This window comes from Trachypithecus francoisi, unplaced genomic scaffold (assembly GCF_009764315.1).
Source record: "Trachypithecus francoisi isolate TF-2019V2 unplaced genomic scaffold, Tfra_2.0 Lachesis_group16, whole genome shotgun sequence".
In the NCBI taxonomy this organism is placed as follows: domain Eukaryota; kingdom Metazoa; phylum Chordata; class Mammalia; order Primates; family Cercopithecidae; genus Trachypithecus; species Trachypithecus francoisi.
Genome location: NW_022681461.1, coordinates 63,787,756 through 63,801,200, shown reverse-complemented (window position 1 = coordinate 63,801,200; position 13,445 = coordinate 63,787,756). Strand labels below are relative to the sequence as shown.

The 13,445-nt window shown below is 51.6% G+C and overlaps 1 protein-coding gene across 14 annotated transcripts in view; it reads left to right on the top strand.

The window, feature by feature from the left end:
• The window catches only part of DAB2IP (DAB2 interacting protein), a 219,482-nt gene extending 213,145 nt beyond the window's left edge, over window positions 1–6,337 (top strand). For 11 of the 14 annotated variants that reach the window (XM_033237574.1, XM_033237572.1, XM_033237584.1 and 8 more), the window contains 2 exons: window positions 2,254–2,341; window positions 3,145–6,337. In XM_033237574.1, coding sequence (XP_033093465.1) covers window positions 2,254–2,341; window positions 3,145–3,312 — 256 coding nt within the window. In that variant the 3' untranslated portion in view covers window positions 3,313–6,337. The remainder of the gene's footprint in view (window positions 1–2,253; window positions 2,342–3,144) is intronic. The other 3 variants (XM_033237578.1, XM_033237577.1, XM_033237575.1) reach the window with 1 other exon arrangement.
• Window positions 6,338–13,445: the final 7,108 nt, after the last annotated feature.

Sequence of the window (13,445 nt, the reverse complement as noted above, 5' to 3'; positions counted from 1 at the left end):
TTTTCACCTCTTAGAATTTCCATTTTGCTTTACATTCCATCAGTTTTAATTCTCATTGTGCTTTTACTTCTATTTTCTGAAACATGTAGAATGTATTTATAATACCTTGTTGTTTTCATGTCCTTATCTAATTCTATCATCTGTGACATCTGAGTCTGTTTTTACTGATTTATTTTCCGCCTGCTTACGAGTTTTTCTGCTTCTCTCTGTATACTAATTTTTGGTTGGATGCCAGGCATTATGAATCTTACAGTTAGGTGCTGAATGTTTTTGTGTCCCTTTAAATCCTTTCTGGGGGCTTTGTTCTGGGAGACAGTGAGGTTACTTGGAATCTGTTCAATCCTCTCGGGGTTTCCTTTTAAGTTTTGTTAGGCTGCGTCCTGCAGAGCCTTTAGTCTCGACCTAACGTGGCCCTGCTGCTGAGGGGGTTTCCTTCCACGGTCCTCTGTGATTCCCAGTGTTAGTGCGTCACTCCACTCTTGCTGGTACAACATGAACTGCTTCTGGGATTGTTTTGTGTTCTCCTTTCCGATGGTTCTTGCCTAGCCTGGTAATTTTCTCATCTGCATGCAGATATTATTCAGTCAGAGACACAAGGGGAACCCCCACTTGGGAGCTGTGTGGAGTTTCTCTCTGCCTCTTGCTCCTCTCTAGCTGTCTGCCCTGCAAGTCCCACACTTTGACCTTCCTGACCTGCCTGTCTCCTCAGCTCAGTGAGGCTGCTGACTCTGCCTTCCCTCTGCTTCCAGGCCGTTCACTGGGTTCACCTTGTTGGTTTCTGTTCTCCTAGAAATTGTTGTACTGCACTGCCTGTATTATGTCCAGATGTCTGGTTTGTTTGTTTGATTTTTAATAAAGAGATGGGGTCTCGCCATGTTACCCAGGCTGGTCTTGAACTCCTATCCTCAAGTGATCCACCCTCCTTGGCCTCCCAAAGTGCTGAGATTATAGGCGTGAGCCAATGTTCCTGGCCCTATTTGTTTTTAAGACGAGGGTAAATACAGTCTCCTTCCAATCTAATTTTCCTTAACAAAACTAATACCCTCCCCACACCCCACCCCCAGCACAAGCTTTCCTCAGAGTGGTACCTTCCTGTACTGGGGAACCTGCCCCAAGGGTCCCCCCCTGCCACCACTCCTCCTGGTTAGTGCTTCCTGAACTGCTGCCCTGCTGCCCCCATTACAGTCCCGTGTAGAACCGGCCCCAGCACTGTGGCTCCCTGTGTGTCTGCTGTAAGTGGGCCAAGGGCTTGCCCAGGGTGCGGTGGCTGCTCTGGGCTGGAGGAGTCAAGAGGGCAGGGATGGAGAGAAGCCTTGGGAGTGGAGGGCTCATCTGAGAAGAGTGTGCGGAGCAAGGAGAAGGGATGCTGAGGCCAAAGCCCTGTGGCACCCCCATGTCCAGGGGCAGACAGGACAAGGCGTCTGAGACAGGCAGACCCAGAGAGTGTGGAATCCCAAAGCCAAAGGAGAATGGGAAGGTGGGGGTGCCCAGCAGTGAGAGTGTCTCAGGAGCCAGCCAGGTGGGGCCAGGGGGCGCCCAGGGAGGGAGCAGCAGGACAGAGCCAGCCTCCTGCCCACGGAGCTTCTGCCGGTGGTGTCCCCCAGCCTCTGCTCATTGTCCTACCTGCACACCGGTCCTTCAGGTGTCTCCTACCGATGTGCCACCTCCCAGCCCACCCTCCAGGAAAGGTCACTGCTTTCTGCTCTTTGTTCCAGGGACCTGAGCTTTCCACTAGAGCAGCTGCTCCATGCAGGGTGTAGTTAGTTACTCATGCCTCCTGCCCTGTGAATTCCTTGAGGAAAAGGACTAGAGTTCATTCATCTTGGTACCTCGAGTGCCCAGTGCAGAGTCTGCACAACTTTGTGAAGATGGCAGGGGCAGGGCGGAAAAAGTTCTAGAGCTTTTCAGGGCCTTCATCATTCCACCACCTGCCTAGTTCTAGGGGTTTTGAAGATCTAACACCCATCTTGGCTCCTAGAAGAACATCGGGAAGGGGGCAGCCTAGGGGCCTCTGGGGCTTTAGGAGCAGCAAGTGTGGGATGTGGAGGTGAGGAAGGAGGCCCAGCAGTGTCAGTTGCTGGGAGTTGGCTGGAAGGCCTCTGTCCCAGGCAAGTATGGGAGGCAAGTCTGTGACCCAAGGAGGGGTCTCCTAGTGTGTCCCTGCTCTGCGTGGGGTTGATGGGCTTGTTCCCACACCCTCCCCACCTCTGCTGCCTCCTGGGCCAGCCTGACTGTCCCTGTCTCTGGCTATAGGTTGATGTCCGTGGAGGAAGAACTGAAGAAGGACCATGCAGAGATGCAAGCAGCTGTGGACTCCAAACAGAAGATCATTGATGCCCAGGTGGGGGCTCTGGCACTTTGGTCAGCCACAAGAGTTAAAGGGCCTGGGATTAGGAGGGGGTGACTTTAGCCTCTCCATCCTCAGTCATACCTCACTGCAGACACTGAGGGGAATAAGAAACCAGAATCTCTGCCCTGAGAAGTCAGACCTGTGGTCTTAGTGGGCCACAAGCTCACTGGGACAGGCTGTGAAAGGAGAGAGACAGCTCCTCCCCTGCCGGGGCTCTTGGTGGGTATTGTCTTTTACCAGGACTGCTGAGCAAAGAGTGGAAGCTACCAGGAGGGAGGTGGGGTTAGGAGTGATGGCAGACTGGTCAGAGGGAGCAGAGGGACTCTTGTCCACAGCTGTGGCATCCAGGCTGCATTGAGGGGAAACATGAAAGGCTGTCTGGCTCCAGCCTCCTTTACTCAGGGCTGCACCGCTTTCTTTTACTCGCCCAGGAGTAGGCTGGGCCTTGCTCAGACTGTAAACTGCATAGACCAGGAGCTGTGACCTCTGGTGTGTCACGCAGACATATGTGAGCAAGGGTGCCAGCCCCAGGGGCCTTAGGCAACCCATAGATAGCACCAGAGCTGCTCCATTTGGGATGATAAGCAGGCAGCAAGGCTGTGTCCATGATGCTGCAGAGGCCTCTGCCCGTCTTCTCTTGCCAACTGCTCGCAGCCTGGAGCCTGCCTGCCCCCCTCATCTCCAGGCCACCCCATTCCCCACTATCCCAGTGCTTGTCGTAAGTACACATGGCCCTAAGGAGGCCCCTAAGGAGCCTGTCCCATGACCCCCACTCACACCCCCATTGTCCACAGGAGAAGCGCATTGCCTCGCTGGATGCCGCCAATGCCCGCCTCATGAGCGCCCTGACCCAGCTGAAAGAGAGGTACAGCATGCAAGCCCGTAACGGCATCTCCCCCACCAACCCCACCAAATTGCAGATTACTGAGAACGGCGAGTTCAGAAACAGCAGCAATTGTTAACCTGCCTGAGGAGGGAGGAAGCTACCCAAGGAGAGGGGGACTATGGTGGCCAAGGGCAGGGTTTCGGCCTGGGGAGGCACCCACGGTTGCAGCCCCAGCGCAGGTGTCAGGGGACCGAGTCTCCCCTCCTCGCCGCTGTCCAGGAGGTGGCCGCAGAGGGAGCCGCCAGAGACTGAAGCAGCGTGAGGCGAGGTCACCAGCCGCTCCCTGTGGGGTGCGGGCAGAAGAGACTGCACGCTGGGGAGTGGGGACAGCCTGGCGGGGCAGGGGGCCTGCCAAAAACATGTCTGTTGGTTCCTGAATGTGGCGTGTCCTTGTCCTCCTGGATCTGGCCGAGTGCATGTTCCCCACATCCGTGCCAGGGAGGGGGCTTCTTGGAGGGGGGATTCAAGGGCTAGGGGCCTACACCTGTGGCTTCCCCTCGCCTCCTTGGGGGGCCCAAGACTCCCTGGCAGCCAAGCCCTGTCCTGTGGGACCTGGCACTTGGTGGATTGGTTGGCAGGCAGGAAGATAGGAGGACACAGGGCAGGAGGTCAGTGTCCCCTGCCTGTCTCCATCCGAAGCACCTGCCACTGCATGCGGCCTATTGGGACCTTCCTGGCTGTGAGGAACTGAGGATTCCTACCCACCCACCCCCTCTGAACCTGTCCCCAGAGCGCCACCTGCCACCTTCTTCACTGCCTTAGTTGTATTGCCAGATAGACCCAGTGAGGGCCATGGCTTTTTCTTGTGAGCTCTTATCCCTGTGGGGAGGACCCACAGCTTCCCACACTTCCCACACAGGCCCAGGCTGATGCTCTAGGGCTCCCAGAAGCCAAAGATCTGGGTGGATCTGGCCAGATGGCTCTGAGCACTGTATCTGCCTTCTCCTGGGGCCCAGCACACCCAGGGCACAGTGGCCCTGTAGGGAGTGCCACCTGGTGCTCACCCTGAGAGAAAAGGTGATCCTTCCTCTGAGTGATGGTTTAAAAAAAGATTCTAACGCCTGCAGGCCCTGAGAAGGTGGATAACTGTGATTTTTTTTCCTTTCACAGTATGCATTAGAAACAAAAGCCCGCTTGCTCGCTTGCTGGAACACAGGGGCCTTTTAAGTTGAGCGTGCGCACTGCATGGGAAATAGCGGCCCTGGAGGATGTTAGACTTGCTCCCTCTCCAAGACAGCAGCAGCCTGCACCCAGCCCCGTGTGTGCGGCCGGCCTCCTCCTCACCCTTCCCGGCCCCCGGCCAAGGACCCAGGCGCTGCATACAGGGGAGGTGCGCACCCCACAGCTGGGGCAGGTTTTCCTCAGCTCTAGGCTGTTCCGTAGCTTATCTGCCCCTCCCCCACTTTCAAGACAGATGAGCAGGAGCTTGGGTCTCTCTTGGCCCGTCTGTTCCCAGCCCCTGCAGATTCCGAGCAAGGGCCCTGGGTAACAAGGGTGGAAGTGGGGCCTTTGCCAGCAGAACCAAGGCAGGGTGAGCTGCAGGAACCACCCCGCTGCCCGTGCAGCTGGAATGTGCCACAGAGGCCCCACCGGAAGGGTGGATGTGCTGGAGGGGTGGCCCAGAGCCATACTGCATCCACCTGAGCTCGGGGACAGGTGACAGCAGCTGCTCTGGGAAGGGGCTCTTAGATGTAACCTACAATTCAGTTAGGCTAGAGACAGATGCTGGTGGAGGGAGGGCTGGGCCACCAGGGGTCACAGACCACAGGAAGATGGGAGGCAGGAGCAGAGGCCCTGCCCCCACCCCTTCCTGCCCCACTCCTCTGTCTTGTCCCCACCGGTGCGCCTTCGTGCCTGAGACCAGGGTGACCACACAGGCAGGGCCTGGCTCCAGTCTCATCCTCCCACTGCCCAGTGAGCCCTGCCCTCCTCTCCCCAGCCCCCTCCCACCGCTGCCTCGTAGAGTGACCTCGGACAGAGCCTCCTTAGCAATACAGGGAGGCTCCCAGGGCCTGGACAGGCGGGCTCGGAGGCCACCCGCTGTGGCCGGTGCCAGCTGCCCTTGCAGGGGTGGGTGAGCTCTCAGGCCGAGAGCCTTATTTACCTAGTGCAAAAACTGTAAAAGTGTACAGACTCTTCACAGATTTTTATCTTAATTGCAAGTCTGCCGATTTTGTAAATGTTCTTGGTGTTTGACTGTAATGTAACTATCTCACCTAATGGTTGTACATATCCTTTGGTCCTGGTGCTGCCGAGGGCTGGCCGGGACTGCTGCTCTCCCAAGGGTTTTATTTTATTTCTGAATCTAGAGAACAGTATTGGGCAGGAGGAAGAGGCTTGTGGTCTGCAGGGGTTGATTTCCCTACCTGTGGCATTTATGTGTTGGCTTTGCAGCTGCTGTCTGGGTAGCAGCTGCTGGGGTGCTTTCACTGGGCCAGTCAACAGGGGCTCCTGCCTGGGCCACAGAGAACCTGAGTTCCCGGGAGCTGGGCCCTGCCTGCAGCCAGGGATGGGATTGCCAGAGGCCCTGGAGGGAAGGACAGTCCCTGCTCGGGAAAAACACAGCCCCGGGGTCCCCTGGTCACTAAGACTCAGCCTCTACTGGAGAAAGCCACGCCCTCCCCGCTAGCACAGAGGCCTGACTTTTTTGCTTAACTTCCATGTTCTGGGTGATGGAAACTGCCAAACCTCATGTCAGTGAGGACTCTTTCCAACTGCCCAGAGAGTGGGGGTGTGGAGGACCGAGGCTACAGCTCCACACGCCCCGGTCCCCCAGAGCATCTGCCCCAAGTACACCTCCCCTTGTGCCCCGCACAACTGCGGGAGCCAGACTGTCCAGGGAAACAGCCCCTCTTTTCTACACACTCAGCCACAAAGCCCCCCAGCCCCCACACCGCGTCCCAGCTCCCCTCTTTTGTAAGTATGTGAAAAGGAAAAAATGCAAACATTGGAGTTTGGGCTGGAGCTCCTCCCTCCAGCTGCGACTTTTAACTATGTAATAATGTACAGAGGAAGCTGTTGGTGTTCTAAGACTCTGTGTGGCTGTGCAATTTCTGTACATTTGCAATTAGAAATATTAAAGATTTATTTAGCTATTTTAAGCCTGACTCGTGTTTCCATTCAGCTGTGTGATGTTACAGGGGTGACCCTGAGTCCGGAGTGGACACTGTCCTTTATCAAGGGGACCCCAGCATCTGGTTCACTCTGGTGGCAGTCATGGGCAAGGGATACCCCTAAAGCCAGTGGTGGTGGTCTGGCCAGCTTGGCTCACTGGGTGATCTGGGATTGCCCCTCCTCCTCTGAGTTGGGGGGTGTCTGCACCAGGGAGTAGAGCAGTTGTCCTCCTCTTAAAGGCTCTCCCTTGACTCTGACATGTTTGGAAGAAAAGTCTTCGCTGGCCCCACCACCTCCTGGGAGATAGGGCAGCCCCAGCACCTTCAGTGCAGCACACACTGGCTCTTGCCAGGCCCTGCATTTAAATGCTTTCTCATCCACTGACATCTGGCTCTGGGAGGGAAGAGACCAGGGAGAAGAGGTTGGCCCAGGTCCCAGCAAGTCGTGGCAGGGCTGAACTAAACATTTCCAAGCTTTCAACACCTTGAAAGTCAGACTCAGGCCCTCCCAACACGGACCCACCTGAGAGGCTGAACCCAGGCCCTTGTTGGGAAGTAACCAGCCTCCCAAGCCCCTTCAGCTGCACCTATACAGAGAACCTTGCAGCCCTGAGTCCTGCCCTGCATCTTCAGCATATCAGGATCTGGTCTTTCACACAGTAACTCCAGATGCTCCAAGGGACAGGTCCTAGTCCCAGCCCTAGCCCAGACCCCTCAGAAGCAGACACTGCCTGGGCCGAACTTCTGCTGGGGGCAAGGATACTTCTGGTCAGAAAGTCAGATGGAGCTCCGGGTCTGTCACCTAGACAGGTGCCTCTGGCTTTATTCAGGGATTGGGCCCCAGAGTGAAGCCTCGGGCCTGTCCCTGTTCTTGCCCCTGCAGCCAGCTGGAAGCAAGTACAGCAGAGCCACACACTGGAGCTGGGCTGTACCGTCACCCTCGCCAGTGGCCCCTGTGTCTCACCTCCCACCCTCCAGCACCCTGGCTTCTCAGGCTGTCCATCTCTAGTCTCCTGTGAGGACCCCTTCCCTCCGCTTGAGCCAGCCACTCCTGGGGCCCACCCTGGGCTGCTGTCACCTCTGACCTCCTAGGAAAGTGTCGTGCATGCTGCTCACAGTGGGCACAGCTGCCAAGCCACCTCTGCTCATCCCCCACATCAGCACCGGTCTGTAGACTGGCCCCTTTTCTCGCCAGTCCGTGTGTTCTCTCTGCCTTCCCCCACCAAGCCTAGACCCTGTGGGCTCCCTCCTCAGTCCCTCTCTTGACAGTATTCCTTGACCACTTCGGCCCTGGGTCCACCCAACAGCTGTAATCTCCAGGCCACCAAGCACTGCAGGAGAAAACTGAAAAACACCCCAGTTCTGACTGCCCTGTGGGTCCATTCCCGTCTCCATTCTCAGCTAGGCCTTCCTCTCATTCTCCACCCCAGTTAATCCAAACTTGTACCTCTTTTCAGATCTCCTAGCCAGCCAACTGGCCCTTCTCTGAGCCCTGCCTCCTCCCACACTGGGGGACCCTCCCCCACCCCGTCTCCCCAGGCCGACCACCAGCATAGCTACCCCACCCCTCAGCAGCGGCAGGAGAGAAGGCAATCTGTTTCTTCCCAAGGCCGCCCCTTGCCAGTTCCTGCATCCCTGCCTTTTGCTGCCTCCGTGGCCTCAACCTCCAGCCTGCCCCGCCCACACCCCGCTCTCCCACAACATTTTAAAGTGCTAGGTCTCCACTTGCTCTAGGCTGTCTGCTTTTCTCTCCTTCAGCCAAGCTTCTTAAATGTATACTGCCTGCAGCGGCCTGCCATCTCCACAGCCTCAACCCTCATTCTCCCCTCGCCCCTCAAAACCTGACTTTGACCTCCTGCTCCTCCACCGCCCCATTGCTTCTGCACTGCTGTCCCGTCCCTGGGCTCAGGGACCGCCATCCCTCTGCTGGGGAGATGCTCATAAAGGACACAGAACTCAAGGAGACAGCAATGAATGGGACAAATAAATCATTTGATGTTGATAGGAGGCATTTATTTTACTTTTATACTTGTATAAATGTAAGGGGTACAGGTGCAATTTTGTTGCATGGATATATTGCATAGACAGAAGTTGGACTTTTAGTGTATCCATCACCCAAATAGTGTACATTTGCCCATTAAGTAATTTCTCATTACCCATCCCCCTTCAACCTCTCCACCCTTCTGAGGCTCCAGTGCTTACCATTTCACACTCCATGTGTACGCATTATTTTGCTTCCACTTATAAGAGAGAAAATGCCATATTTGACTTTCTGAGTTGTTTCCGATAGCAGGAATTTATAATGAAGACACAAAAGGCATGAACTTCTATTTGTGGATAAAACAGCATTAACTAGAAAGCAAACTGCTGGAAATGCAAAGGAAGACATTGACAGAAACAACTGCATTTGAGACTAACATACTACTAGTATTAGTTTATTACAGATCAAGGAGGCAAAAAAATAAGAACTAAGAGGATTTTAATAATTAATAAGGTTTAGTAACCTGGGATGCATCAAGCTCTTATCCTAGAGAGAGCACACCCTTTTTTCAATTATAATTTGGAACACTACCCGAAGCTGACTGTGCACTGAGGTATGAAGAAAACCTTAGAAAGTTACCCAGAGAACAAATTCGGGCTACATTCTGTGTCTTGAAGCAAAAACAAAGACCCAAAACCCAGAGATTGGTAATAAATGTTGAATTTTTTAAAACTACCATCAATAAGTTTTAAAAAATAAATATTGAATCAATAGATTCAAAAAGAAATTTGTCTTCTAATTGAACCAGAAGTATTGCTATGTTGACCACATGCATTTCTCTCCTTTCCTCCGCAAACCACTATACTGACAGAAAAGAAATAGAAGGGTTATCCTCTATAAGGACAAAATTAATTTGGGAGACGAGAATTTGGAAAACTTTGGCAGATGGAAGGGGATGAAGGAAGGAAGGAGTGAAGGCAAATTTAGCAGAGCAGAGGGAGAAACCAACCGGAAATGAGCTTATCAGGTCCCAAGGAACCCCCAGAGGCTCAGCAGTGGGAGGTCCCCCTGTGTGTTTCCAGGTGGGGGGCAGGGGAGGAGTCAGGGGGAGGTACACTAGGCCAGAAACATGGGGATCAGAGCCCAGCCTCCTCTCTCTCCTCTGCACAGCCAGGAAACTACTCTTTCCCACTCATCTCCTTGCAAGGGACTGGACATTTAGTCTCTGAAGAAATGGAGCCAGGTATACTCTGGACCTGGGGACTCAAGGCAAAGCAGAGGGCTCTGTGAGGGTGGGGCTGCCAGCAATAATGTTCCTCTCCATCCCCGGCAGCCCCATCACTGCTCCCGAAGTGCCCAGGGCCATGTGTCCAGCTCCCAGGGAGCTGTTGGGAACATTCTTTGGAAAAACCAGCTCCCAGGTATTTCCCCCACCTGAGTCACCGTCTGAGCATCCCATGGTGGCACCCACCAGTCAACATGCCCTGCACACACACACACACACACACACACACACACATACACACGAAGAACACAGACAGTTGAGGACTCCCCAGACCACTGAGGAAAGCTTGCAGTGTAAAAAGAAGAGGCCAACTCAACCAGCCTGTAAAAGGAAACAGAGGCAATGCAGGGAGGCGATGAGCCTTAAAAAAAAATCCACAACTAGCAGGACACAGTGGCTCACGCCTGTAATCCCAGCACTTTGGGAGGCCGAGGCAGGTGGATCACCTAAGGTCAGGAGTTTGAGACCAGCCTGGCCAACATGGCAAAACCCTTTCTCTACTAAAAGTGCAAAAATTAGCCGGGTGTGGTGGTGCACACCTGTAGTCCTAGCTCCTCAGGAGGCTGAGGAACAAGAATCACTTGGACCTGGGAGGCAAAAGTTGCAATGAGATCATGCCACTGCACTGCACTCCAGCCTGGGTGACAGAGAGAGACCCCATCGCAAAAAAAAAAAAATATATATATATATATATATATATATCTCACAGTAGGATGCTAGAATGACAGCCTGCCTTCCTCTTGCCTTAGTTCCAACTTTGGGGTTGCTTTTTTTCTTAATACTCCTTGACAACATGCCATAGTCACAAACCCCAAAGCCTTGGTGGCCTGGCAGGAAATGAGTGACTGAAGCAGCCCTGCTTGAGATGACACCCAGACCCAGTGTCGGGAGACATCAAGGAGGGGTGCAGACTAGAGGGAGTTGAAAACATATGCCCTTACTAAAGGCAGCAGGGAACCTTTGCTGTGGATTTACATACCATCCATTCTCTGTTGACTCCTCCATTTCTATACCCAGCCCCACCACGCCCCAAGCTGCAGGTTCACAGGGCTGAATGCCCACTTGGATAGTTCACAGGCATCAAACTTGTTATGTCTGAAATGGAGCCCTTAACTTTTCTGACCCCTGAACCTGTTGCTCCTCTTGCCTTCCAATCCAAACCAACCCCAAAACACTGATCCACTCTCCTCCCCATTGCTCCAGCCAAAAGCCAAGCGTGACTTCTTGATTCTTGCACATTAAAAAGTATTTATAGGTCTGGAACAATGTTCATGATACATTGTGGGTGAAAAGCAAGCAGTAGATCAATATGTCCCATTCCTTTAAGGAAAAAGACACAAATTACATTACATATAATAAATTACACAGAAGAACGATGTGGACGCAGATGCATCACCCCCTTCAGGGCAATTTCCTCTGGGTCGTGGGGCTCAGCAGGATAGGGAAGGAGGACTCACATTTTCTACTTTATATTCTTTAGTATTGCTTGAATATTTTACAACCGGTTTTTGCTTCTCATTTTGATATGGAGTTGTTTAAAAATAAATAAAACATACCCATATAATGAAACACTATGCAGCCATTAAATTTGTAGAAGAATAATAAATGACATTGAAAGATGCTAATATGTTAAGTGTAAAAGCTGATAACAGAATTATATTTGCAGGAGGATTCTAGTTTAGTTTTTAACCTATATTTGCAAAATCGGGTCTGGATTAGGAGAGAGTAGAGTGTCGGTAAGAGCTTGAGCTTGGGGAGAAAGGGGATGTGGATGTTGAGTCTTAATGGCTGTTGATTAGCCATAGAGTCCTAGGCAAATTGGGAAAGCCTCTAAGTCTCAGTTTTCTCTTCTGTAAAATGGGGATAACAGTATCTATCATAGAGAGGTCTTCTGTAAGGATTTGGAAATAATACTTTTCAACCCTCTACTTAGCACAGTTATTGACACATAAATAATATGTGTGTGGCTGGGCGCGGTGGCTCAAGCCTGTAATCCCAGCACTTTGGGAGGCCGAGACGGGCAGATCACGAAGTCAGGAGATCGAGACCATCCTGGCTAACACGGTGAAACACCATCTCTACTAAAAAAAAAAATACAAAAAAACTAGCCAGGCCAGGTGGCGGGCGCCTGTAGTCCCAGCTACTCGGGAGGCTGAGGCAGGAGAATGGCATAAACCCGGGAGGTGGAGCTTGCAGTGAGCTGAGATCCGGCCACTGCACTCCAGCCTGGGTGACAGAGCGAGACTTCGTCTCAAAAAAATAAAATAAAATAAATAAATAAATAAAATGTGTGACCTATAAGATTAATAATAATTTTCTAATAAAATCACAAAACACTTTGATATATATCTTATAATCTAAATCACAAATAAATATCATAAGCTATATATCTGATATGTACCTTATTAAGATACATATCAAAGTGATAATAAGACATTGATCTAGGGATAATGAGATAATAAACGACTTTATTTCCTCTCTGCTTAATTTTTTTCATTAACATACTGTTGCTTTTGTAATAAAAACACGTTGAAAAAGATTATCTCAAGCCAACATTTATATTCAACATCATATTCAACATAAGAGCAAAACATAAGAGACATTCTCAATGAGGCAAGAAACAAGACTTGGATGCAGGTCTCTGCCACATTTCAATGCCAAAAGGCAAGAAATTAATTATGGTTATTGGGAAAGAGAGGCAAAAGATGGAATTGTCTTCCTAGACTTTTCCAACAGAAAAATGGCCCCTTTTAGGTAAAGTGGCTGAATACACAATAAATATACAAAATTGAGATTGCTTCCCCAGATACCAGTTGGTGCCTGTTAGTGAGACTGCAGAGGGTAGGGGTGGGCTGGTGATGGCTACCAGGAGAGGTGGGTGGACAGGGGACCGCAAATCTGGACAACCCATTGAGGGTGCACACACAGTCTAGATGGTCACTAGACCCCTGGCCAACATGGAGAGCCTGTCTCCAGTGCACACCCCACAATGCATCCAGACCCTGATCTTATTACCTGATGAATAGTGAAATTATGCTATACAACAGTTTACTTAATTTATATTAAAACATTCATGTTATGTATTCAACGTAAGTGTTCAGAATTTATGGTTATTTTTTATAACTCTCTTAGCATTTCTTTGTTTTTATATATCCTTAAAACATCCAGAAAACAAATTAGTCTAGGATTCCTGTCCTCTGAGAGGCCCAGCCAGTCAGAAACAGAAAGAGTCTCTTCCCCAGGGGATGGTAGTCTTTGTCCATGCCCTTCCTGCCTACCACTGGTACAGTGGAGATGAGGGGATCAGAGGAGCCACTCATCTGAGGTGCAGAATCCCTGAGGAAGCCTGGAATGGGGTCCCTGGGGGCCTACACTTGGTGGTGTCCAGCCTTTGCTGATGTGTGAAGTTTGGCTTCATGTCCATCATGGACTGGCAGGAGGGGGTTCAAACTATGGAGTCAGTAGATAGGGGGACCCCCCCCTGGAATTCTGAATTAGGGACCCTGAAGAGTCTCAGGAATGTTTGTTTATTTATTTATTTATTTATTTATATTAATTTTTTTTTGAGATGGAGTCTTGCTCTGTTGCCCAGGCTGGGGTGCAGTGGCACAATCTCAGTTCATTGCAACCTCTGCCTCCCAGCTTCAAGTGATTCTCTTGCCTCAGCCTCCCAAGTAGCTGGGACTAGAGGCATGTGTCACCACACCTGGCTAATTTTTGTATTTTTAATAGAGATGGGGTTTTGCCATGTTGGCCAGGCTGGTCTTGAACTCCTGACCTCAGGTGATCCGCCTGCCTCGGCCTCCCAAAGTGCTGGGATGAGCCACAGT